Genomic DNA, 24059 nt, shown 5'->3' with positions numbered 1-24059 from the left:
TTTACAGCTGAGAACACACTGATTTCTTCTCAAAACACGGAGGAAGAACTTTCACTGGGAAGTACTTTCATTCACTGAGAAGGTTTGGGAAAGGTTATTTGTTCTATTTGCACAAAACTACCCTTTTGTAGAAGCACAGTTCAAGAGGCATGCTGCAGCATAACAGTAGTACACACACAATCCAATACACATCCCCACAGAGCTGCCTTGTTTCCAAGACTAAAGTCTGCCAGTCTCCATCACAGACTCCAGCACGGAATTCTGGCAATTAATTTTATGCAACTCAGCTTATCTTTCACCTCCCATCCACAGGAAAGGGTGAGACTAGGTCATCAGAGGGTCCGCACAGCCACAGGGTAGAGCAGTGACAAGTGCTCTGCTCCTTTGATAGGCAGCTTTTTTGTGGTGTAGTAGTGGATGACTTCAGGAACGCTGCTGAAGGGAGGGCTGTTCTGACCCAGGACGTATTTCTCTTTGGTTTTCATCAGTTTCATGTGCATAAAACCTTGACTGCTCCTGCAAGGAAAGCAAAGTGTTAGTTCATGCTTGTGCATGGAGAAGAGGGGAGCAGCGCCGTGCCAGACTTTCCTTCATGATGTAAGGGAATAAAGGAGAATATCATGCAAGTAATTGCTCAGTGACAGTCCAAGATAGTTGCCAGACTCTAACAGCAACTCAGAACCTCAATGGACAGTCCAACACAAAGGCAGTCTGAGCTAGGATTTTGTTGTCTGGATACAGGTGCAAGGCTGTTTTACCATGGCATTTATGCAGAGGTGTGCCAGAGGACACCTTTCTTGTTCCCCCACAATGTTTTCCTGTGAGCAGTTATTTTTCACTACAGCAAATCATTGCTTCAGGACACACAACACAATTCAACAGTCTGCCCATGAAGGCCTACTCCAGCTCAGGCTGCATAGCAGAAGCACAGCCAGTTGCTGGAAGAAAGTGACTGATTCCTCTGCAGAGCACTGGAGTGGCTGCATCTGGATTTGCAGCTATTGTGATGGGTACCCGTCAAAAAGAGACCCCAGCACTGGAGTAAGTCCAAGGTCTTTCTCCATGGAGCTGCTTTCCAGCAGGATGACCCCTACTCTGTAGCGGTGCCTGGTGTTATTCCTCTCCAGATGTAGGACTCTTGTAGCACTTGTTCTTATTGAACTTCTTGAGGTTTGCCTTCGCCCAGCTCTCCATCCTGTCCAGATCTCAGATGGCTGCACAGCCTGACAGGGTGTCAGCCATCTCCCCCAGTTTCGTATCATCAGGAACTTGCTGAGGGTACTCTCTATCCCCACACCCAGGTCATTGATGGAGATATTGAATAAAACAGGACCCAGTGTTGATTCCTGGGGAACACCACTGGCCGCAGTCTTCCAAGTGGACTCTGTGCCACAAATCACAACTCTCTGAACTGTTACCAAACCACCTCACAGTCCAACCATCTAATCCATTTTTCTTGTCATGTGGGTTAGTGTCAGTGTTAGGATGTTATGTGAGATAGCACCAAAAGCCTTGCTCAAGTCAAGGTAAATATTACCCACTGCTCCCTTTTCATCTGTCCATTGCTGCACAGACAGCTCATCAAACAACGCTTTTGGGGGTTTTTTGTCTTAGGCTTGAAGTGTGATGAAGTGTCCAAAAAATATTAATCAGGTATTAAGTCTCATATTTTCTTTCCAGAAAATGTTAATCTCTTTTGAAACATCATTCATGTTCACAATCAGAAAAACTGGCAAAGTCCTCTGAACACTGTTTTTGCTGAAGAGAAAGTGTTGCTGTTTTGACAGAACAATTTTTTTGCATCAATTTTGATGAAATGTCACACAAAAAAGCAATTGCTTTACAGCAGTATCAGAAAAATTAACTCTACTAATGCAGAAAACACATTGTGTTGCTTTGGTTTTCTATTCTGAAATGTCTTTTGATTTCAAAATTTTGTATTATACACTGTCACTTTAAACAAAACCTGTAATATTTCAAGCCAACCTACAGCAACAAGGAAATAAATTAAAATATCATTAAAAAAAAAAAAAAACACAAAGCAAAACCTTTTTTTTTCTCCACAGGTGAATACTTACTTTGAAAAATCCTTTACTGGAGACATTCAGAGCCTGACCTGTATACTGTTTTTCCTGTCTCAGCTCTGCATTTCTATGATTCTACTTTCAAACACAGCACACACAACATAGTCATTCTGTATCTGAGAGCCACTGTCTCTGTGATACAATAACGTCGTCTCTCCCCCTACTGGCAAGGATTACCAGTGTCCAGTTGCAACGGCACCCAACATACATTAAGACCATTCTACTGAGACCAGGCTCTATTCTCTATAACCAGTCCCCATGTTTTGTAAATGGGACAGAATCCTTGCTGTCTGCTAACAGCCAGGTCTCTGTCTTACTGTTTAGGCCAGCAGCAGATTAGTACTAAACTTTAAAATACTTTTATTCAACTGCTGATTTAAAAGGCCATCAAAAATCCATTACCTCTTCAGAAATTATATTGACAGGAAGAAACTTGCATGTTTTTACAGTATAACAACAGTTACTTTCCAATAATATATTACACATTCTAAACCCCCTGGCAGAGCAGGATGACCTACAGTAGGTCACACAGGAATGCATCCAGGCAGGTTTTAATGCCTCCAAAGAAGGGCAGTCCACAATCTCCCTGGGCAGCCTGTTCCAGTGTTCTGCCACCCTCAAGGTAAGGGAATTTTTCCTTATGGTTAGTTGTTCTAGTTTGTATCTGTTGCTCCTTGTCGATCACCAGGCATCACTGAAAAGAGCCCAGCCCTATCCTCATGACTGCCATCCTTTAGATATGTATACACATTGATAAGATATCCTCTCAGTCTTTTCCAGGCTAAACTGCACTAGTTCTCTCAGCCTTTCATCATCACAGAAATGCTCCAGTCCCATAATCATCCTTGTAGCCCTCTGTTGGAGTCTCTCCAATGGTTCCCAGACTCTCTTTCTGTGTAGCCTTATGCAGTTAGAACTGGGTGTAAGTAAGGAGTGAACCAAAACACTTACAACCTTGAAGGAATATGAGATGAGGAAACACATGGAATGATGCAGGGCTATAGGAGGTACAAAAGGATGCAGAGCTGCCCCTCAGAGCTTTGGAATAATTTTATTCTGGGAAGATAGATCATACACCTTCCTTCTGACATGGAGAAAACAATGCTGACTAGGAGTCCTAGCTCTCTGCATCATAATCCACAGAGAGATGCTTTTTGCTTCAAACACTTGTCATGAACATTAACAATTCCTCTTTTCTAACTGAAATGATCAGTACATTAATCTGTATATCTCTAAGACTTCCTTTGATACCCCCAGAGGTAACCAATTCACATACAATTGATTTTCTCTTGCTAAACTATTGTATATCACATCAACAGACATTGATATGAGCAAGTCAAACTACCCTTTATCTACTGATGCGTTTTAAGTTAGTATGAAGCAACTTTGATGGTTGTTTTATACATCTTGAATAGTCATTTTTAGAATTTGAATCAAACAAATGACTCATGAGCAAATTTCCCATGTGGGTTAAGACTGTCTGGCTGTATTAAAGCCCACAGCTATTGTGAAATATGGTCTTCAGATACGTCTCCAAAAACCAAGCCCAGGGTCATCAACCAAGCAATGCAATCAGAGGACAAAAGTCACTGATTAGATTATCAACTCGATCAGATACCAGAAACCTTATTTAAATGAGTCAAGATGGAGCAAGATGTTGAGTACTCCTACATATTGAAACATGAGTGCTTTGGGCTCCTGTAGCACTCAGGTAGGCTTGGAACAGCATTTATAGAAGTCAATTCCAGCTGTTTAACTTTGTGCAATTGTAGTCAGCATTCTCTCAGTCCCTGGACAACCTGACTCCACAGAGTGATTTTTTTAAACATAAATTAAATTTCTGTCTTTCCACTCTTCAATGATTTAAGCAGTTACATAGCCAGGACACTTTTATTTTTTGTCCTAGAATATGCCAAAAATTTTTGCACATTTTGCAGTGAAAGCTCTAGTAATACAGTGCCAAAACCTCAATATTGGAATTCAATGCCTCTTTCCAGTCAACTCTCATGTATATCTAAACATACAAATCATCGATATCCACAGCAGAGTTTACTCTCAATACAGATTTAAAAATTTGCCAGGAGATGGCAATTTACAGTCAAGTGCTCTTCACGAAACAAGGAGGAACTGTGAGTTCATTCCTGTATATGTCTGCAGGTTTGTGTAAAATCAACTTTTGTACAATATGTTCCCTCAGCACATGTGCCCATTTATTTTGTGTAGTCACTCACGTGGGTATACAGATATTCTGCCTGTCCCTTATGTATCCCTATCACATGCTGAGATATATATGTCAACTTGCCCATTTGCTGTAAAAGCCACGTGGAGACCAGCTAGTGTTTCATATTTCATGTATCATGGATCATCCATAAAAACATCATATTGTTTCTGTTCCTGTTGCTGATCCACTGCCTAATCCTAGTGAGGTCATCACCTCTCTGTTCTCATGTTCCCACTCATACAACACACCTGTGTCATATCTGGCTTCTGAAGCTCTCTGATTGTGCCTAACTCCATATTATGATGGTATAGATGCAAAAGCATCAGAAAGAGAATACAGAAGAAACATCCATGAGTTATTTGGGGGATACAGCAAACCCCACCGCTCAAAAAACCTACCAGAGCATCCAAACTCACTAGAATTTTTCTGCCAGTGAGTTGATTATGTCTTCTGCTCACAAATTGCTGTGAAGAGCTCACATATGGAGTAGAACTGCAAAAGCAACGTAGTTGCTATTACTAAACACAGCTTTCCAGGCCTGCTGCACCCTAAACCTATTAAAAAAGTTAAATAATCCTACAGTCAAGATGTTCAGATGCAGGGTACAGACAGGCAAGGGATTATCATAGCACATTGGGTAACAAGTAAAAGTGCCTACTGTCATTTAAAAGAATTTTGTTAAGGCTTCTGCAGTCATAAGTTTTAATTAATGTGTCTAAGCAGTGAAAGGACTTCCTCCCTAATTTATTACACTTAAAGTTACAGCAAGACATAACACTTTATTGTTTATATTTTATATAATTGAAACTAAATTCAATAATCACTTTTGAACTTCAGTTCAATACACTGTCAAAGCAAGCAGAGATGACCCATTGCTGTAACCTCATAGCTTAATCTTCAGCAGTGTTTTCCCATGTGCAAGGTGTGGTCACAGCAGAGAACTATAGCCATTGCTTCAGGGGGCTTTGTTGCTGCCTGAATTTCCATTTCAACATAACTGAACTGGGAAACAGGCCTTAAGGGGGAAGCTTCAGTGTTCCTGAAGAAAATATCCAATACCTCTTAAGAGATGCAAATTCACAGATTCACAGCTTGCATCAGGTTGCAAAGGACCCTCAAAGGTCATCTTGTCCAAGCCTTCTGCAATGAGAAGGGACACCTCCAGCAATTGTGGCTGCAAGGGCCACATTTAGTCTAATAGTCTTGAGTGTTTCCAGGGACGGGGCCTCAACTGCATCCCTGGGTAACCTGTTCCAGTACTTTATCATTCTCATTGTAAAGAACTTCCTTCTCTAGTATATATTCTAGCTGTCCTGTTGTATCATGACTGTCTTCAGTTTGGTGAATGAGTATTTGCCCTATACCAATAGGGTTTACTTGGTTTACTGTGTTCAGCTATGGACTAGTACTCCTTTTTCTCCTACACATCAGAGAGTCTTCCAGCCTCTCATAAGGAGGGTCCTATCCCAAGACTGCTATTACATATTTCACAATACTGTTTTTCTGGAGATCTGGCTTTCACATAATCAACACACATACAGGCCTTGAGGTCTCAATTCAGTCTGCTATGAGACCACACAGCTGACGAAAGACTGCCAATTACCCTACCTAAAGAGCAGGTTCTTAGGAACAATATAGTAATAAAAGCAGAAAGTCATGAAATTCACAAGGAGATTTGAAAGAGATGGAGAAGATGAGAGGTGTTATGGTTGTAATCCAGTAAATCTTTTTATTTCAGATGTCCCTAGGAAGCCTTTGTTCTCCTCCTTTCTCTTCTGGCAAGGAATGCAACCAATTATGTGCTCTAGTGAATTACAGGTAACTTCTATTTGAACAGAAACAACAGCTCAAGGATGTAGCACAGCAATCTTTGCCTTTTGTTCCAACAAGCCACCAAAAGAGCTATGGGCTTTAAAGGAAATCAACAGAATCCAAATGAGTTTGTTCCAGGCAAAGGCAAAAAAGCCTTGCTTAGGACTTTCACAGCAGTGTGCAGCTGACCATGAGGAACACATTACCTTTAACTTTCATAGGACCAGCACTGACAGAAAGCTCCAAGAATACAGGTGGAAGGGAAAGACAGGCTTCAAGTAGAGGGGGAACTGGAAACGGTAACTGGCAGTGATTTTGGTTGACATCTATTGGTGATTAATTGTTTGAAGCTTGGCTGACAAGAAGATTAGATAAATCTTAGAATGAGGAGGGTGTGATGGATGTTTAAGGCTATGCTGACACTGAGATAGAAGTGCACTGAGACAATTTGCCCTAGAACAACAGATATTTCACTCTAGAACCATATTTTAAGGACATATATCCTTGAAGACTAGCATTGTTTTGAAAAGTCAGCCAAGTCCTCCAAACTGGTGCCCTGAGATTGAATGGTCTCACTATAATGTGAAAAGCCCCCTAACCCAAATAAGCCACTTACTCTCTGAGTATGTGTAGTGAACTTACAGGGAGCTGTATCTTTAAGATGCAGTAAGAAAGAAACTAATAAATAGCTGGACAGACTGGATCAATGGCCTGTGGCCAACTGTATGGTGTTCAACAAGGCTAAGTGCTGGGGACTTACACTTGGGTCACACCAACCCCAGGCAACACTACAGGCTTGGGGCAAAGTGGGTGGAAAGCTGCCTGCCAGAGAAAGAACTGGGGGTGTTGATTCACAGCCAGCAGAACATGGGCCAGAAATGTGTTCAGGTGGCCAAGAAGGCCAACAGCATCCTGGCCTGTATGAGGAATAGTGTGGCCAGCAGGAGTAGCGGAGTGATCATGCCCCTCATTAGTGAGGCTACTCAGGGAAGTGGTGGAGTTGCCATCCTGTAATTGTTTGGAAAAGCATGTAGATATGGCACCTCAGGACATGATTTAATGGGCATGGTGGTGTTGCACTAACAGTTGAACTTTATCTTAGAGGCCTTTTCCAGCCTTAAAGATTCTATACTCATAAATGCACCAGTAAAATGTTTGATGCTGCAAGGGTTTGTTTCAAACATCATTTGAATATACATAATCAACAAAAACTTTCAAAAGCCTACATCTTTTTGTAGATGTCTCACACCTCCAGAAGACCTCAAATACCTCCTTTAAGCTACTCCCTTCTGCCTAGTGTGGAGAAAATACAGGATGCACTTGATCTTGTGTTTTGGGGTTTTTTTTGTGAGTGTTCCTGTTTCTGAGTCATGAAGGGTAAATAAAGAATGGTTTCACCAGTTTCATCTAGGTGTTCTCAGAACTGCCATCCATTACTGGTGTACGGTTCTGGCATACCTTTCAATAAAAGATGTAGGAATCAGGAGGTCCTCCAAGTCAAATAGCAATGATGAGAGAAGATTGCATGGCAATGAAGAGAATGAAGGAATTTCTGGCTGACCTCAAGCATGCATAGGTGCAAAATAACCTCATCACAAACTGATCAGATGTTTCTAAACAAGGAAATGAGAACACAAAATAATACCATGTGTTCAGCAACCAGACTGATAGTGAGGTAATGCTTCAACCAATGATCATGAGTGAAATCTGATAACTGCCCAGTCACTTAAACTCTTCAAGATGAAGGAATAAGATCTCCACAATTACCAAAACTCTTTAAAATCTTACTTTGATTGTAAAGAGGACTAGAAAACAACAATTAATTATAAATTCAATATCCTAAATAGGGGGAAAAGGAGAAAAAAGCTTATGTCAGTGATTAAAAATCAGATATGAACAACAGCATCAAACATAACTTTATGAGTAGTTTGCAGACAGTGATGGTCAATGAGATGGCAAGTAAATAGAAGTAGGTTTCTAGGAAAGGAAGCAGGTTTTATTGATAACTTAAGTGTGGTTAAATGACATGATCCTTTACTCAGTTGGATACTGTGAGAGAAAACACTGAGTGCATCTGAAGGATGTCAGGACAGTTCCTGGACAAAAAAAAGTAAAATTGATCACTGGCTAATGGAGAGGTCATAAATTGTAACAGCAATACCATAGGCTTAAGAAGATCATGTGAGCTTTGGAGGGGCCATGGGAGAATGATCATCATAGTAAGCTGCTATTCAGATTGAATCAAGAGGCCAGACTCAAAACTAGTTTTGACAAATGTATGGAAGAAGAGCTGAAGAGTTATGGGGAGATTTAAAACAAGCACCACCAGCAAAGCTGGTTTAGAAAACTCTGGACCAACACCAAATGGACTACAAAATGCAAGAGGACATTAAGGGCTTGTATTCATATGTCCAAAACTACAAAATACAAATTTGTCACCTTTCCTCTTGAAGTTATGCTCTGGTTGAATAACAGAAATCAGTGTGGTGATGTAAGAATTAAGTGAAATACTTAAAAACAAATGTCATATTCCAAGACTTAGAAGAATATAAGGGAAAATTTAAACACACATATAACTGAAGCATGCACCGCTAGTACTTCAGTGACTGAAAATATCTAGAGGACTACTATAAACAGATCAAAAGACAAAATGGACAACAGGAGCTGAACTGCACTTCTAGAACAAGTATTTTCCAGTTCAAGGTGGACCTACGTATTACAGAGAAATCTCAACGATAATACCAAAACAATCAAAATTTAAAAACTAGTCCAAAAAATCTGTTTTCTTAAGCTCTAGTAAAGAAGTTTAAATGTAGGTTAACAGATAAAACTTCTATTCAGTCCAAAGTGGGGATTAAAAGTCAGTCCAGAATTTACTGCTTAGAAGAACAAGACTAAACCATGGTAGAGTAGCTGTGGCCCTTTTAATGGTAATGAACTGTAAAAAGGATTAGATTTGGTGCTGCCAATGAAAGTGTCACCTTGTTATCATCAAGTATCACAGCCATCCCAGGAGTAAAATACGTCTCCAGAACAGACCTATTAAGAAATCATGTAAAAGCCAAATGCCGTGAGTAATGCTAGTAAAAATCTAAGCAGGCCAGACCTTCTTGGAGGGGCTGGCTCCTCATCAGACTTTATCCTGTAAGAAGGAAAGGAAGGAAACAATTCTTTCTTTGCACTTGCACAGCCTATGCCAAGGTCAAGGGCACTCTTGTTCTCCTTCATGGAAAAACTGAAAACTTTTACTCTACTGGAAGTGCAAGCAAGCTTCTGTCCCTATCCATGCAGGGATGATCTCCAAAGGTCCCTTCTAACTCAAATCATTCTATAATTCCTATCTATGATATGTTGAAGCCAATACCTGTAACACACACCAATCACCCTAAGGCAAGTTCAAAGTAGCACTAAGTCTGGCACAACTTTTATTTCCAAATTCTGTATATCTTTCATTCTTGATTCTGGACTTTTTACTTTCCAGAACTGTACCAAAACTGTAGAGCTCTAATACAGTAAACCACATGAAACCTTTCTTAGTGTAGGAAGTCAAAGGAATAAAATCCCCAAACAATACAGTTGCTTATTCAGCCTGAAGTTGAAGCAGCAGGGACATTTCAAATCAGAACCAGAGGAAAAAAAATCCAGGTTTATTTAGTTAAATGGGCAGCAAATGAAGACTAAAAATCTTTTCACATCCTCAAATTGCAAGGTCCTAATTCAGTCACAGCCTCAAACTCTCTGGGTGCCTTTCTGAGCTGAACCAGCATAGCAACATACTGGATCATTTTCTCCTCTTGCACCAGAGAAATGACGGCTTATAAATCACATTTATTGTGTTTTACTAAGATGTACTTACTTCAATGACAGAGAATAGTCATGCTTGCTTGTTTGACTATTTCTTACAAGGTAGCTACACTCTTTGCACAGGCGTAAGAGGTTTTCTGCATCTGTTCGACTGATCGCTCCATGATACCATCTAGGAAAAAAACCAAAAAGATTAATACACACACATACTCCAACTCCTTTCACTACTTCATTTCTTTAATGAATGTACTTTAATGAGTAATGGTTGATACCAGATTAGTATCTTCAAGATCTAACACATTATGGATAAAAAACACATTGCTTGCATGATCCTAAGTTAACTTTATGGGTTGTGGAGAACTGCAGTTCCTGTCAGCTGAAGGAAAACAGATCATGCCAACAAGAATGGTGTGCATATTTATGTAACAAACTCCCACTTAGAGCAACACATTATAATTTCTACCTTACAAGCACCAGATCCACAGTACAAACAGTCTATTTAATGCCTGTAACAGAATTGCAACTAATATACAGGGAAATAAAAACCCCACAAATACAAACAAAAAGAAAATAACATCTGAATAGTATGAATGGTTAATAGTGGAAAAGATTTGCTAAAATATGTCTTTGAGAAAGAAGAAAGGTGATACTGTGAAGATCTATAGGAAATAGCTTTGTTTTAAACAGAGCTGTAACAACTCAGAGCACTTTAAGTAAATCTCTGATAGAATCTGATGACCAGGTGTGATCAATGTAGGGATGAAATAAATGTGGAGACATTGGTCTTTCACTAAACCGACCACTGCAAACAAAGAACCTTCTCAGTACATGCTGCTGTATCAGCAATTACAGTCTCACAGTCAGTAGCAAACGCTTTGATCCTTCTCCCAAGTTTCCTGAGCAGTTTAATGTGCCTGGTCCTGCACTGGATCCACCACATCTCTGAGGAAGATCTTTTCCTTCTTGCAATGGCCCAGTGTACTTTGAAGCCTAATGTGACACTACCATACCTGCCTAAGCAGGATAATGCAAACATCAGAAGTGCTCTCTGTCTGTTATTACCAGGAATTGACACTGGCCTTGTGAAAAAAAAAAGGGTTCTTCCACATGTTCTCATTTTATTTCTCTGCTGAGATTGCTCTAAGGAAGGTGTTTCAGCTATAAGGCAAGTGAATAAAGTTCAGACATTCATTTAGCAGAAATCATACTCTTAACTACCTTGTTCTCATGTCAGCTCCATTGCCAAATCTGATGAAATGCTAATAAAAAGTTGGTGCTCAAATCAAAAATCCTGGTTAAAATAAATTCTGCATAGAGAAAGCTAAAAAGAGGATTATAGTTTTGTATATTCAAGAGATACTAGAAAGGGGAAACACTGACAGCTCCATCATTTCACAAATAAAATAGAGACACAGATGGGAATGCTTTCAGACAGTGTTCTCCCTATCTCCCATTACCTACATACTGCTGAAGGATATTCCTCAACAAGCAATTTAAAGACTAGACTGTTTTTAAAAATAACATCAACACTAAGTGTAAATCAGAAAATGGATTTGAGAGAGTCTAAAAATTATTTCTATTAGCTAGAAATATTTTGCTTCCTTCTTGTCTCCTCAAGGGCCAAATTAAATCAAAATAAAATACGACCTAGCCAAAACCCTGGACTCCACTATTCAGAGGCATGTATTTAAGGTATTCTTCAGATATGGTGCTCCTCAGCTGGCAGAGAGGTTTATGAAAAAATAATGCAGGGCTGGTTCCAGGAAGCAAAATATGCTTTTAAAACAGCTGGAAGAAAACCAGTGAAGTATGAAGACTGATAGGGCAATATCTGATTCAGAATTGACTCTTGGAAGCTGTTTTGGATACAGCTGGCAGTAAATAGCAGCATACAGAAGTGTCATTGATTGTCAGTCATATGGGCGTGTAAATGGGACATTCATATTGCTCCTGTTTCAGATAGCTAGTGAGATAAGCATAGTGCTATAGTCATCTTAAAATTAGAGGTTAACTTGCTGTTTCAGCTGTATTGGGTCTTTTTGCCCTGGGTGCATCTATTTTATAAATGTCTACATATATGTATTTGTGCAGAAAAACCAAAGATTCAAAAGTCAATTATGTGATTACCATACAGTAAAATGACAACATGTGAAAGATACCAATTTGTTGGACACAAAATACTGAAGTAATGCATGTCTTCTAAGGTATCCTGGGAAACACAATAGAATCATTAGGGATGGAAGGGACCTCAAGGATCATCTAGTTCCAACCCCCCTGCCATGGGCAGGGACACCTCACACTAAATCAGGTTGCTCAGAGCCACATCCAGCCTGGCCTCAAAAACCTCCAGGAACGGGGCTTCTACCACCTCCCTGAGCAACCTGTTCCAGTACCTCACCACCCTCGTGGGAAAGAATTTCTTCATAACACCCAATCTGAATCTACCCATTTCTACTTTTGTACCCTTCCCCCTAGTCCTATCATTACCTGACACCCTAAAAGGTCCCTCACCAGCTTTCTTGTAGGCCCCCTTAAGACACTGGAAGGCCACAATAAGGTGGACACATACGTGCACAAACATAAGGGCACAAAACCCCCAAAAGCAAAATTCACATATAATCACATACTTTGGCCTTTATCAGGGTGTAGTCCAGGACTGAAAGTTTCTTGATTGTGGTTTATAGAATATTACGCCTGATGGCCCTTACTTTTTCACCACTAAGTGGCCACAGCTCCAGTGGAGACAGGACAGCTGCATCAATTATACAGTAAGTACAATCACTTATTAAAGCTCATATAATGCACATTACTCTGTTTCTCAATTGATCAGAGCAAACCAGAAAGTCACCAGAAATTGTATATACGAATGGGAAGGTTTCACTTTCATTAAGACAATGAAACTGCAGAATGCATTTCTTCTTCCCATTGTTACTGAGGAAATTGAGTACATTCATTCAATTTCCCCAAGTCTGTAAGTTGTGAAGTTCGTAGTTAGAGATTCCTTAATCACAAGCAAATAAAAGCACTTTCTTGATATACGTGGTGTTCCTCTTGCTTGGGAAATCTCCTAACCTACCTATCCTGCTCATCAACTTGCATGCTTACTTTCATAGAATCATAGAGTTGTTTTGCTTGGAAGAGGACTTTAAGACAATCACGTCCAACCATTAACCTACACCTGCCAGGTCACCACAAAACCATGTCCTTGCCACAACACCTGTATGTCTTTTAAATATCTTCAGGGATGATAACTCCACCACTTCCCTGGACATCCTGTTCAGGTGCATTACAACCCCTTCTTGTACAGAAATTGTTCCTACTATCTTACCCTGGCAAAACTTCCAGCAATTTCCTCTTGTCCTATTGCTTGTTATTTGGGAGAAGATACTGACACCCATCTCACTGCAATCTCCTTTCATGTAGCTGTTGAGAGCAACAAGGTCTTCCCTCAGCCTCCTTTATTTCTGGACCAAGGAGGTCTCAGTTGCTCTTCACAGGACTTGTTTTCTAGAGACTTTTCCAGCTTCACTGCCCTTTTCTGGACTTACTCCAGCACCTTGATGTCTTTCTTGTAGTGAGGGGCCCAAAACTGAACCTAATATTCAAGGTAAAGTCTCACTTGTGCTGAATACTGGAAGATGGTAATTTCTCTGGTCCTGCTGGGCATGCTCTTTCTGATATAGGCCTGTACAGGATGCCGTTTGCCTTCTTGACCACATGGACACACTGCTGGCTCATTCAGCCTGCTGCCAACCAACATTCCCAGGCCTTTTTCCGCTGGGTAGTTTTTCCATCTACTCTTCTCCATGCCTATACCATATCATGTCTTGTGATCACAGTGCAGGACCTGACACTTGGCCTTATTGAATGTCATACTGCTGACTTTGGCTCATCAATCCAGTCTATCCAGATCACTCCATAAAGCCTTCCTACCCTCAAGAAGATCAGCACTCCATTCACCACAACTCTTTGGACCTGGTGATGGTTTTTTTTATTCAAGAAGGCATATGCCCATCCAAGTCATGAGCAGTCAGTTTCTCCAGAAGAATATTGTGGCAAACAGTGTAAAAAGCCTTACTAAAGTCAATATGTACTGGGTGATGCCCCTGAACATCTACAGCACTTCCATGATATTAACTGTGTCGGGTGACAAGGCGGAAGAAGTGTTTGAGAAGGGAGAAAAAAAAACATTCAGATTCTTCTGGAGGCTATGAGGAAAAGCAAGGTCAAAGGACCTGCACAGGAAATTCAGTCCCTGGAAATAAAACGGCAGGATGGATGCCGTCATGTACCTATGGATGTGGTCATCAAGATAGCAAGCATGTCTCAACCATCTAACAAGGAGACACAGTCTTTCCTAGGCCTTGTGAGGTTCTGGAGAATGCATGTTCCACGTCACAGTCAGCTTGTCAGTCCTCTCTCTTGAGCGACCCAAAAAAAGAATCATTTTGAGTGGAGCACTGAGCAACAAGAAGCCTTTGAACAGATCAAACAAGAGATAACTTGTCCAATAGCCTTGGACCTATCCAAACAGGACCATGTATGCAAAATCTCCTCCACACGGAAGCCAGGGAGCATGATCTCACTTGGAGGCTCTGGTAGCAGACATCAGGTGAAACCCAAGGTTGACCATTGGGATTTTGGAATAGAGGATATTAAGGATCAGAAGTCCACTACATGCCAACTGAGAAGGAGATCTTAGCAGCATATTTAGGTGTTTGAGCTGCTTCAGAAGTAGTGGGTACAGAAGCACCTGTTAGCACCCTGATTGCCTGTGCTGCACTGGATGTTCAGAGGGAACATCTCCTCCACACATCATGTGACCAGCGCTACAGGGAGTAAGTGGGTAGCACTGAAGATGCAGCAAGCTCAACTGGGGAAACCCAACAACCCAGGGATTCTGGAAGAGAGTATGAACTGGCCAGAAGGCAGAGATTTCAGAATGTCACCTGAGGAAGTGGTTTGTGCCCAGGAGACACTACCACACAGTGAGTTATGCAAAGATTAAAGGTGTTAATGCTTTGTTTAGTGATGGATCCTGTTGTGCAGTAGGAAACCATCAGAATTGGAAAGCTGCTGTATGGAGTCCTACACAACAGTTTGTTGAAGCCACTGAAGGAGAAGATGAATCAAGTCAATGTGCAGAAGTGAAAGCCATCCAACTGGCTCTAAAAACTGCTGAGAGAGAAAAGTGGCCAGTACTTTATATAGATTCCTGGATGGCAGCTAATGCACTGTGGGGGTGGCTACAACAGTGGAAGAAGACCAATTTGCAATGCAGGGGTAAGCCCACCTGGGCTGCTTCACTGTGGCAGGACACTGCTGCTCAGGTGGGAAACATGACTCTGAAGGTACGTCATATTGATGCCCATGTACAAAACAGCTGTGCTAATGAAGGACATCAAAACTGAGCAAGTAGACAAGGCTGCCAGAATTGAGGTAGCTCAAGTGGATCTGGACTGGGAGCATAAAGGTGAGCTGTTTGTAGCTTGATGGGTCCGTGAAACACCAGGACATCTAGGGAGAGACGCTATGTACAGACGGACTCATGACCAGGGGGTAGATTTGATCATAGAAGCCATCATGCAGGTCACACATGACTGTGAAACCTGTGCTGCCATCAAGAGAGCCACCAGAGCTAAGTCTCCCTGGAACAGAGGGTGGTGGCTGGGTTTTCACTACGGTGAGGCCTGGCAGATTGACTATATCGGACCACTGCCACGAACACGCCAGGGCAAGCGCTACATCCTCACCATGGTAGAAGCAACTACAGGCTGGCTGGAAACATATCCTGTAAACCATGCCACTGCCCGGAACACCATCTTAGGCCTTGAAAGGCAAATCCTGTGGTGACATGGTACACCTGAGCGAATCGAATCTGACAATGGGACTCATTTCAGGAACAATGCCATCAGTTCCTGGGCCAAGAAACATGCCATTGAGTGGGTGTATTGCATTTCCTATCACTCACAAGCCTCTGGGAAAATTGAAAGATATAATGGACTGTTAAAGACCACATTGAGAGCATTAGGTAACGGGGCATGGAAGCACTGGGATGAAAATTTAGCAGAAGCCACTTGGCTGGTTAATTCCAAAGGATCTGCTAACCATTCTGGTTCTGCCTAAACAGAACTTTCACACACTGTGGTGGGGGACATAGGGTCCCTGTAGTGCACATGGGGTAGTGGCTGAGAAAGGCAGTGACGGTTGCTCCTCCCATGGGGAAAGGCAAACCCATTTGTGGGATTGTCTTTGCTCAAGGGCCTGGATGTATTTGGTGGATAATGAGAAGGGATGGGGAAACTTGGTGTGTGTCTCAAGGAGATTTAACACGGGGGGAAAAATAACTTGGAATGTGAGTTGTATGTTGCAGGAAGTGATGCGGTAATAAGGACCCAGACTGATGGAGTTTTGCAAGAAACCAGAACGACACAGTGGCCAAATCCAAGCTGGTATGGTACCCAACAGTAGGATGTCCTGCTTCTCCTGTCCTTAACAATCCCAAGTAACATCTGGAGGAGTGGAAGAATATTTTTCTATTAAAAGACTGTGATACTGATCAAAATGTATAAATCTCTGTGTGTTGGGTATTGAGATGGTTTAAGTGTGTAGTTTAAGTCATGAGTGTAAACAAGAGGGGATTTAAGCATGAGAATCAAATTAGATGGTAAAATGTATTGAACTGTGTGGAACCTGAGCATGATGCAAATGGTATGGAATAAGGTGTGGAGATTGTACTTGGTTTGACTGATCTGGTGTTAATTCTCCTCAAAGCATCTTTCTAGTGCTGTGTATTGCAGTACTGTAACTGTTAACACACCGGTGTTTTGGCTACTGCTGAACAAGCATCCAGGATGTGCTTTTCCAACATCTCCCTGTCCCAAGAGTATGCTGAGGGATGGGCAAGATCTTGGGAGAGGACACAGCCAAGCCAGCTGACCCAAACTGGCCAAAGGGGTATTCCATGCCATATGACATCAGCTCAGATATTAAGAGATAAGCAAAAGAAGGAAGGGATATTCATCCATGGCATCTGTCCTTCAGAGCAACTGTTATGTGTAGAGCCCTGCCTCCTGAGACTGGCTACTGTCTGATTATGGGAAGCAGAGAATAACATCCCTCTTCACTTTTGCTTTCCACACGTGGCCTTTGCTTGTGCTTATCATTGTTATTAAATTGCTTCTATCTTATTACTCTCCCCTGTCCATCTAAACAAGGGAGTGATAGAGTGGCTTTGGTGGGCCTTTGGCCCCCAGCCAGGGTCAAACTGCCATGTAAGGTAAACAACATCCACAGCCTTTCTCTTATCTACAAAGTGGATACAGGACACCATTGGTATGATACAGGACAGTGGGCTGTACTATCATACCAACCAGTCAGTTCAAATGGTTCAAGTAAAGGTAACAATGAGGCAGGATAGAGACCACCCTTGTGGATAACAGACATTCACTCCACGTAATTCCCCCTGAATTTGAACCTGGAGCTGAGAAAACTTCCTCTAAATACCACCCTCAAATTTGATACACCAAAGTAGAAATAACAGCCTCTTTTCTGCAAGCTCTCCAAGTGGTCTTACCAGTCTCTTACCAAAGCAGTATTACAGCCACATGCAGGGCATGTCTGAGATAGTGGAAACACGCTATGCGCCCAGGAAGATAGGGAATTTGTGCAGCTTTAAAGCACAATTTGTATATATGTGATATACATGTGATTTTCCTAATGCAATATAATCACATGGTTGAAAGTTAAATAACTGCACACACCTGGCTTGTAAAATGCACTACTCCTGAGATGAGTTTCCTGTTCAACGTTATTTTATATCCCACAAAAGTTACTTACATTTTGCAGGATTGATAAGAATAGAGGAGTTTTGGTGAGTGCTAACACAGAGAATATGTAGATACTCAGGAGAGGGAGCTGGGCAGCAGGAACTGAGACTTACAGCTGCTCCTGTAAGTGGGGAGGCAAAGAGCTAAAGAGCAATTACTGTGCTTACTTACATCTGCTTTTCCAGTTGAATAGTTGGATCTATTCTCTCTCCCACGATCTCACAAAATTCTGGACTCCCATATTTGATGGGTTTAAACCCTCCTCCGGGTGCTCTTAACTGCCTGCGCTGGTCATTTGAGGAAGAAGGAGATGCTTGCCGTTTCTCACTTCCATTAAACTGTGCTGCAAGATACACAATAATTACCTCTCCAGGCAAAGTTAACAAGAACCAAAATAGTTGTATCTCTCAGAGAGGTCTCAGACTTTCCAGGGAGAATAAACATGCACCCACTAGCATTAGGATGTAATGATTTATCTACAAAGTCTTAAGTATCATTCAAAGGTGTTTCTAGCTACGCAAAGTACTACTGCTTTTCCACTAAAAAAATCCATGTTCTTCCAAACCTTGTTACAATACCTATTGCTTATCTTAACATTTGATACTTTCCTTGCCAACAGGTGGTACTTATAAACAAGTAACGTTAACAGAGACAGGCTTTCAGTCATCATCTTTCAGTCATCAGCGTCGTCAAGAGTCCGGCTTGACTGAGTTTATGTGGAATCATCGCAACAACGGTCTGGGTGCAAATCCAGACAGGTAACACTCATCTATCCACCTCAGAAACACTGGAAAGCAGCGACGAGTCAAAAGCGTACCCAGTTATACAAAGCTGGCTACAAACTGATGAAAAAGTAAAATGGCATTTGTCAGTTTTTCTCAAAAACTGTATTATTCCAATAAAAGCAATACAGCTTTTTGCAAACTTGTAGATAAATCCATTACAGCACTGCAACATCAGAAGCCAAGCACATACTAATGCCAACATCATCATTCTATGCTTACTATACATACAGATTCTACATATCTTTAATTTTAAAAAAATTAAAGGACAGAATATTGGCAGAAGCAGTGCAAGGAACTACCTACACCACCGCTGCCTTCTCTAGCTTCCTTCTTCATCAAAAATTAACATGTCAGCTGCAGACAGATTATTGTTTTAAGGTCATCTAGTGGGGACAAGGCAGAAAAACTTCACTGTATGAGGAGGCAAAGGTTACAATGTGCACATACACAATACAAAGGGCTCCTCTGAGTTCCACTGGCAGTATCAGAGAAAATGTTACAAGGACAATTAAAGTGGCTCCATGGAAGAGCATGTTGTAGATCTTAGGGATTTAGACTTGAACTTACTGTAACACACAGCCAGTTAGGGATGCGGTAGGTAGTACTTACTGCTTTAAAGCAACACTGTATAACACTGTGTAACAGAAGACAGCTGTAACGTTGAAAAAGATATAAATACAGAATAGAGACTTGGATAGACTGGAGAGCTGGGCAAAGAGGAATCTAATGAGGTTCAACAAGGATAAGTAGAGAGTCCTACATCTGGGAAGGAATAATGAACTGTACCAGTACAGGTTAGGAGGTGATCTGCTGGAGAGCAGTCCCATGGAGAAGGACCGGGGAGTCTTGGTGGACAACAAGTTATCCATAGGTCAGCAATGTGACCTGGTGGCCAAGAGGGCTAATGGTATCCTGGGATGCATTAAGAGAAGTGTGTCCAGCAGATCAATCGAGGTTCTCCTCCCCCTCTACTCTGCCCTGGTGAGACCTCACCTGGAATATTGCATCCAGTTTTGGGCTCCCCAGTTCAAGAGGGACAGGGATCTACTCGAGAGAGTCCAGTGGAGTGCTACGAGGATGATTCAGGGACTGAAGCATGTGCCCTATGAGGAGAGGCTGAGAGCCCTGGGGCTTTTTAGTTTGGAGAAGACTGAGGAGGACTTGCTATATGTTCATAAATACCTGAGGGCTGGGTGTCAAGAGGGAGGGGACAGGCTCTTCTCAGTTGCACCCTGTGATAGGACAAGGGGCAATGAATATAAACTACAGTAGAGGAGGTTCCACCTCAACATGAGGAGGAAATTTTTCACTGTGAGGGTCACAGAGCACTGGAACAGGCTCCTCAGAGAGGCTGTGGAGTCTTCCTCTCTGGAGACTTTCAAGACCCATCTGGATGTGTTCCTGTGTGACCTGTGCTAGATTCTATCATCCTGCTCTGGCAGGGAGGGGTTGGAGTCAATGATCTTTGGAGGAGACTTCCAACCCCTAACATCCTGTGATCCTGTAATAGAGATGTGCTGAACATGGAAAATGTTTTGGAGCTTTTTTTTTTTTTTTTTTTTTTTTTTTAAATGGTCTTTCCTCATGGGGCTTAAGACTCTTCCAAATTCCACACCCCCTGCTCCCAAGAAAGTAGGCACAAATTACTGAAAAAAATGAAAGAATGTATTCAATTATATTCTGAAGTATTGCATGGCAGAAATATGATGGTTATTTGTTAAAATGGAGACTCAGATTTAGCCACATTACTGGATAATGAAAACTAATTAGCATAACAAGGATAAACTTTGCATGTGACATATGAACAGCACTATTATTTGAACTGTAAGAAAAACACCTGGATTTGGGGTTTGGGAAACATTATGAAAACTAGTGAACTAGTGAATTATGAAAACTTCTGAAAAAGCAATATCTTTCAGACATCAGAAAATTCAGTTCACAAAACAAACATGGAACTCAGGTCTGGTTGTAAACAGGAATATTATTGCAATGTGATGGTTGACTTGCAGATGCTTTTGAATGTTTTCTCGGTCTGAAAAGCTCAGACATGCGTTTGCGCTCCTGCTTTTGTGTGTGTGTGTGTATGTGAATTAAATTAGCAGGAAGAAACAGCCAGAAAGGGATACCAAGGCGGATTCATCTGAAAAGAATGATACTCAGTCAAGCATTAACCCATATAATGTATTCATTAGAACTGACTTTCAGATGCTAAAGACATCTTTTTAACCAAAGTTGTAATATACACTATGAAGGTTGAAGGTTCAACAGCTCGGTTCCACACAGCAGGGAGTGTAAAGTTTTTCATTCCCATGGTACTTCTGCTTACATTGCATTATGATTTAGACTCAGCCAGCAGCTGGGTCCCCCCTGGTGTCTGCAGTTTATACCACCACCATGTGTTGGTCCCTTCAAATGAACTTCTCAGAACAGGAAAGTTTTAGCAGGCGGTTCCTTCAAGTTCAGAAATCCAAGTAGTTGTGGGTTGGCAGTCGTGAGCCTGTAAAATAGGACTTGCCTATTTCTAGAATTTCTATTACCAACTTCATGCTCTTCAGAGAAATCTGTCTAAGCTAAGAACTGAAAAAAAGCCCACACCTGGTGTAACTACATTAGCTAGCTACGTTACAGAACAACGTAACACCATAAAGCAGCAAGTTACTTTGTAAGTCTTAACAGGGAGCAAATACTTCTCAATGCAAACTTTTCACTATTTCAGACTTGTAAATTGAAGCTCTTCTTTGGGTTTGGTGGATAAGGGAAGAGCATCTGGTGTCATCTTTCTGGACTTGTGAAAAGCCTTTGACACTGTCCTGCATGACATTCTGCACTCTAAATGGGAAGGGCATAGATTTGCTGAATGGACCACTCTGTGGTTAAGGAATTGGCTATATGGCTGCTCTTAAAGAGTTGCAGCCAATGGCTCAGTGTCCAGCTGGAGACCTTTGATGAATGGAGTCCCTCAGGGATGGGTACCAGTGCTGTTTAACATAGAATCATAGAATGATAGAATCAGTCAGGGTTGGAAGGGACCACAAGGATCATCTAGTTCCAACCCCCCTGCCATGGGCAGGGACACCTCACACTGGATCAGGCTGGCCAGAGCCTCATCCAGCCTGGCCTTAAACACCTCCAGGGATGGGGCCTCAACCACCTCCCTGGACAACCCATTCCAGGCTCTCACCACTCTCATGGGGAAGAACTTCTTCCTCACATCCAGCCTGAATCTCTCCACTTCCAGCTTCATTCCACTCCCCCTAGTCCTGTCACTACCTCATAGCCTAAAAAGTCCCTCCCCAGCTTTCCTGTAGGCTCCCTTCAGATACTGCAAGGCCACAATAAGGTCACCTTGGAGCCTTCTCTTCTCCAGACTGCACAGCCCCAACTCTTTCAGTCTCTCCTCATAGGAGAACTGCTCCAGCCCTCTGATCATCCTGGTGGCCCTTCTCTGGACATGTTCCAGCATGTCCATATCCCTCTTGTAATAGGGGCTCCAGAACTGGCCAAAGTACTCCAGGTGGGGTCTCACCAGAGTGGAGTAGAGGGGGAGAATCACCTCCCTTGACCTGCTGGCCACACTTCTCTTGATGCAGCCCAGGATCTGATTTCTGGGCTGCAAGTGCACACTGACAGCTCATGTTCAGCTTCCCATCCACCAGCACCCCCAAGTCCCTCTCCTCAGGGCTGCTTTCCAGCCAGTCACTGCCCAGCCTGGATTTGTGCTTGGGATTGCCTCGACCCAGATGCAGGACCCTGCACTTGGTCTTGTTGAACCTCATGAGGTTGGCTTGTGCCCACCTCTCCAGCCTGTCAAGGTCCCTCTGGATGCCATCCCTTCCCTCCAGTGTGTCTGCTGCACCACACAGCTTGGTGTCATCAGCAAACTTGCTGAGGGTGCACTCAATGCCACTGTCCATGTCACCAACAAAGATGTTGAACAGGACTGGTCCCAGGACTGAGCCCTGAGGGCCTCCACTTGTCCCTGGCCTCCACTGGGACATGGAGCCATTGACAGACACTCTTTGGGTGAGGCCATCAAACCAGTTCTTTATCCATCTCATGGTCCACCCATCAAACCCATGTGTCACCAGTTTGGAGACCAGGATGTGGTGTGGAACAGTGTCGAAGGCTTTGCTCAGATCCAGGTAAATGACATCAGTTGCTCTCCCCTCATCTATTAATGTTGTCACCTGTTCATAAAAGGCCACCAGATTTGTCAGGCAGGATTTGCCCTTGGTGAAGCCATGCTGACTGTACCCAGTCACCTCTTCACTATTCTTCTGTCTCAGTAGTGCCTCCAGGAGAATCTTACCAGGCACAGAGGTGAGATTGGCTGGCCTGTAGTTCCCTGGTTCCTCCTTCTTACCCTTTTTGAAAATGGGAGTAATGTTTCCCCATTTCCAGTCTGTGGGGACTTCCCCAGACTGGCAGGACTTTTGAAATATAATAGAGAGGGGTTTAGCAACCTCATCTGCCAGTTCTCTCAGTACCTGTGGGTGTATCCCGTTGGGTCCCATGGACTTGAACACTTTCAGAGTCTTCAGGTGATCACGAACCTGATCTTCACTTATGATGGGCAGTTCTTCCTTCTGGTTCTTGCCATTAGCTTCCATGACTATTCCAGGAGTGTGTCTGGAGGCCCTTGCAGTGAAGACTGAGGTAAAAAAGTCATTGAGAACCTCAGCCTTTTCCAGGTCACTTGTGACCATTTCACCTGTTTCCTTTCTGAGAGGGCCCACACCTTCCCCAGTCTTCTTTTTACCATTAATATACCTGTAGAAATTCTTAGTGTTCTCTTTAACCTCCCTGGCTAGATTCAATTCAAACTGTGCTTTGGCTTTCCTAACCAGGTCTCTTGCTGCTCGGGCAGCTTCCTTATATACCCCCATTCTAGCTGTCCTTTCCTCCACTCCTTGTAGAGTTTCCTTTTAAGTGATAGTGTGTCCAGCAGCTCCTTGCTCATCCAGGCAGGCCTCCTAGCATTCTTCCCTGCTTTTCTCTTTGTTGGTATACATTGCTCCTGGACACAGAGGAGGTGGTCCTTGAATACTGACCAGCTGTCCTGGGCCCCTCTTCCCTCTAGAGCTTTGTCCCATGACACTTTGGCCAGCAGATCCCTGAAGTGATCAAAGTCTGCATGCCTAAAGTCCAGGGTCGTAAGCTTAGAATACATCCTCCTGGTTGCCCTGAGGATCTTAAATTCAGCTGCTTCATGGTCACTGCAGCCAAGGCTGTCTCTGAGCCTCACATTGGTTACCAGCTCTTCCCTGTTGGTGAGAACAAGGTCCAGCATAGCATCTTTCTTGTTGGTTCCTCTACCATTTGCAGGAGGAAGTTGTCACCTATGCAATCCAGGAGGATCCTGGATTGCTGGTGCCTTGCTGTGTTGTCCCTCCAGCAGATGTCAGGGTGGTTGAAATCACCCATGAGGACCAGGGCTTGTGACCTGGAAGCCACTTCTATTTGCCTGTGGAGGGCCTCATCTGCTTGGTTCTGCTGGTCAGGTGGCCTGTAGCAGACCCCTACA

The 24059-nt window shown here is 42.6% G+C and overlaps 1 protein-coding gene across 1 annotated transcript in view; it reads right to left on the bottom strand.

The window, feature by feature from the left end:
- Nucleotides 1-332: 332 nt before the first annotated feature.
- The window catches only part of SHB (SH2 domain containing adaptor protein B), a 69167-nt gene continuing 45440 nt past the window's right edge, over nt 333-24059 (bottom strand). The window contains exons 4-6 of the mRNA XM_054398024.1: nt 17922-18093; nt 9974-10093; nt 333-516 (exon numbers count right to left, since the gene is read on the bottom strand). Coding sequence (XP_054253999.1) covers nt 333-516; nt 9974-10093; nt 17922-18093 — 476 coding nt within the window. The remainder of the gene's footprint in view (nt 517-9973; nt 10094-17921; nt 18094-24059) is intronic.

The sequence above is a fragment of the Indicator indicator genome, chromosome Z, assembly GCF_027791375.1.
Source record: "Indicator indicator isolate 239-I01 chromosome Z, UM_Iind_1.1, whole genome shotgun sequence".
Taxonomy (NCBI): domain Eukaryota; kingdom Metazoa; phylum Chordata; class Aves; order Piciformes; family Indicatoridae; genus Indicator; species Indicator indicator.
Note: the sequence above shows the minus strand (reverse complement) of the source record. Positions and strands in the feature narration are given on the sequence as shown.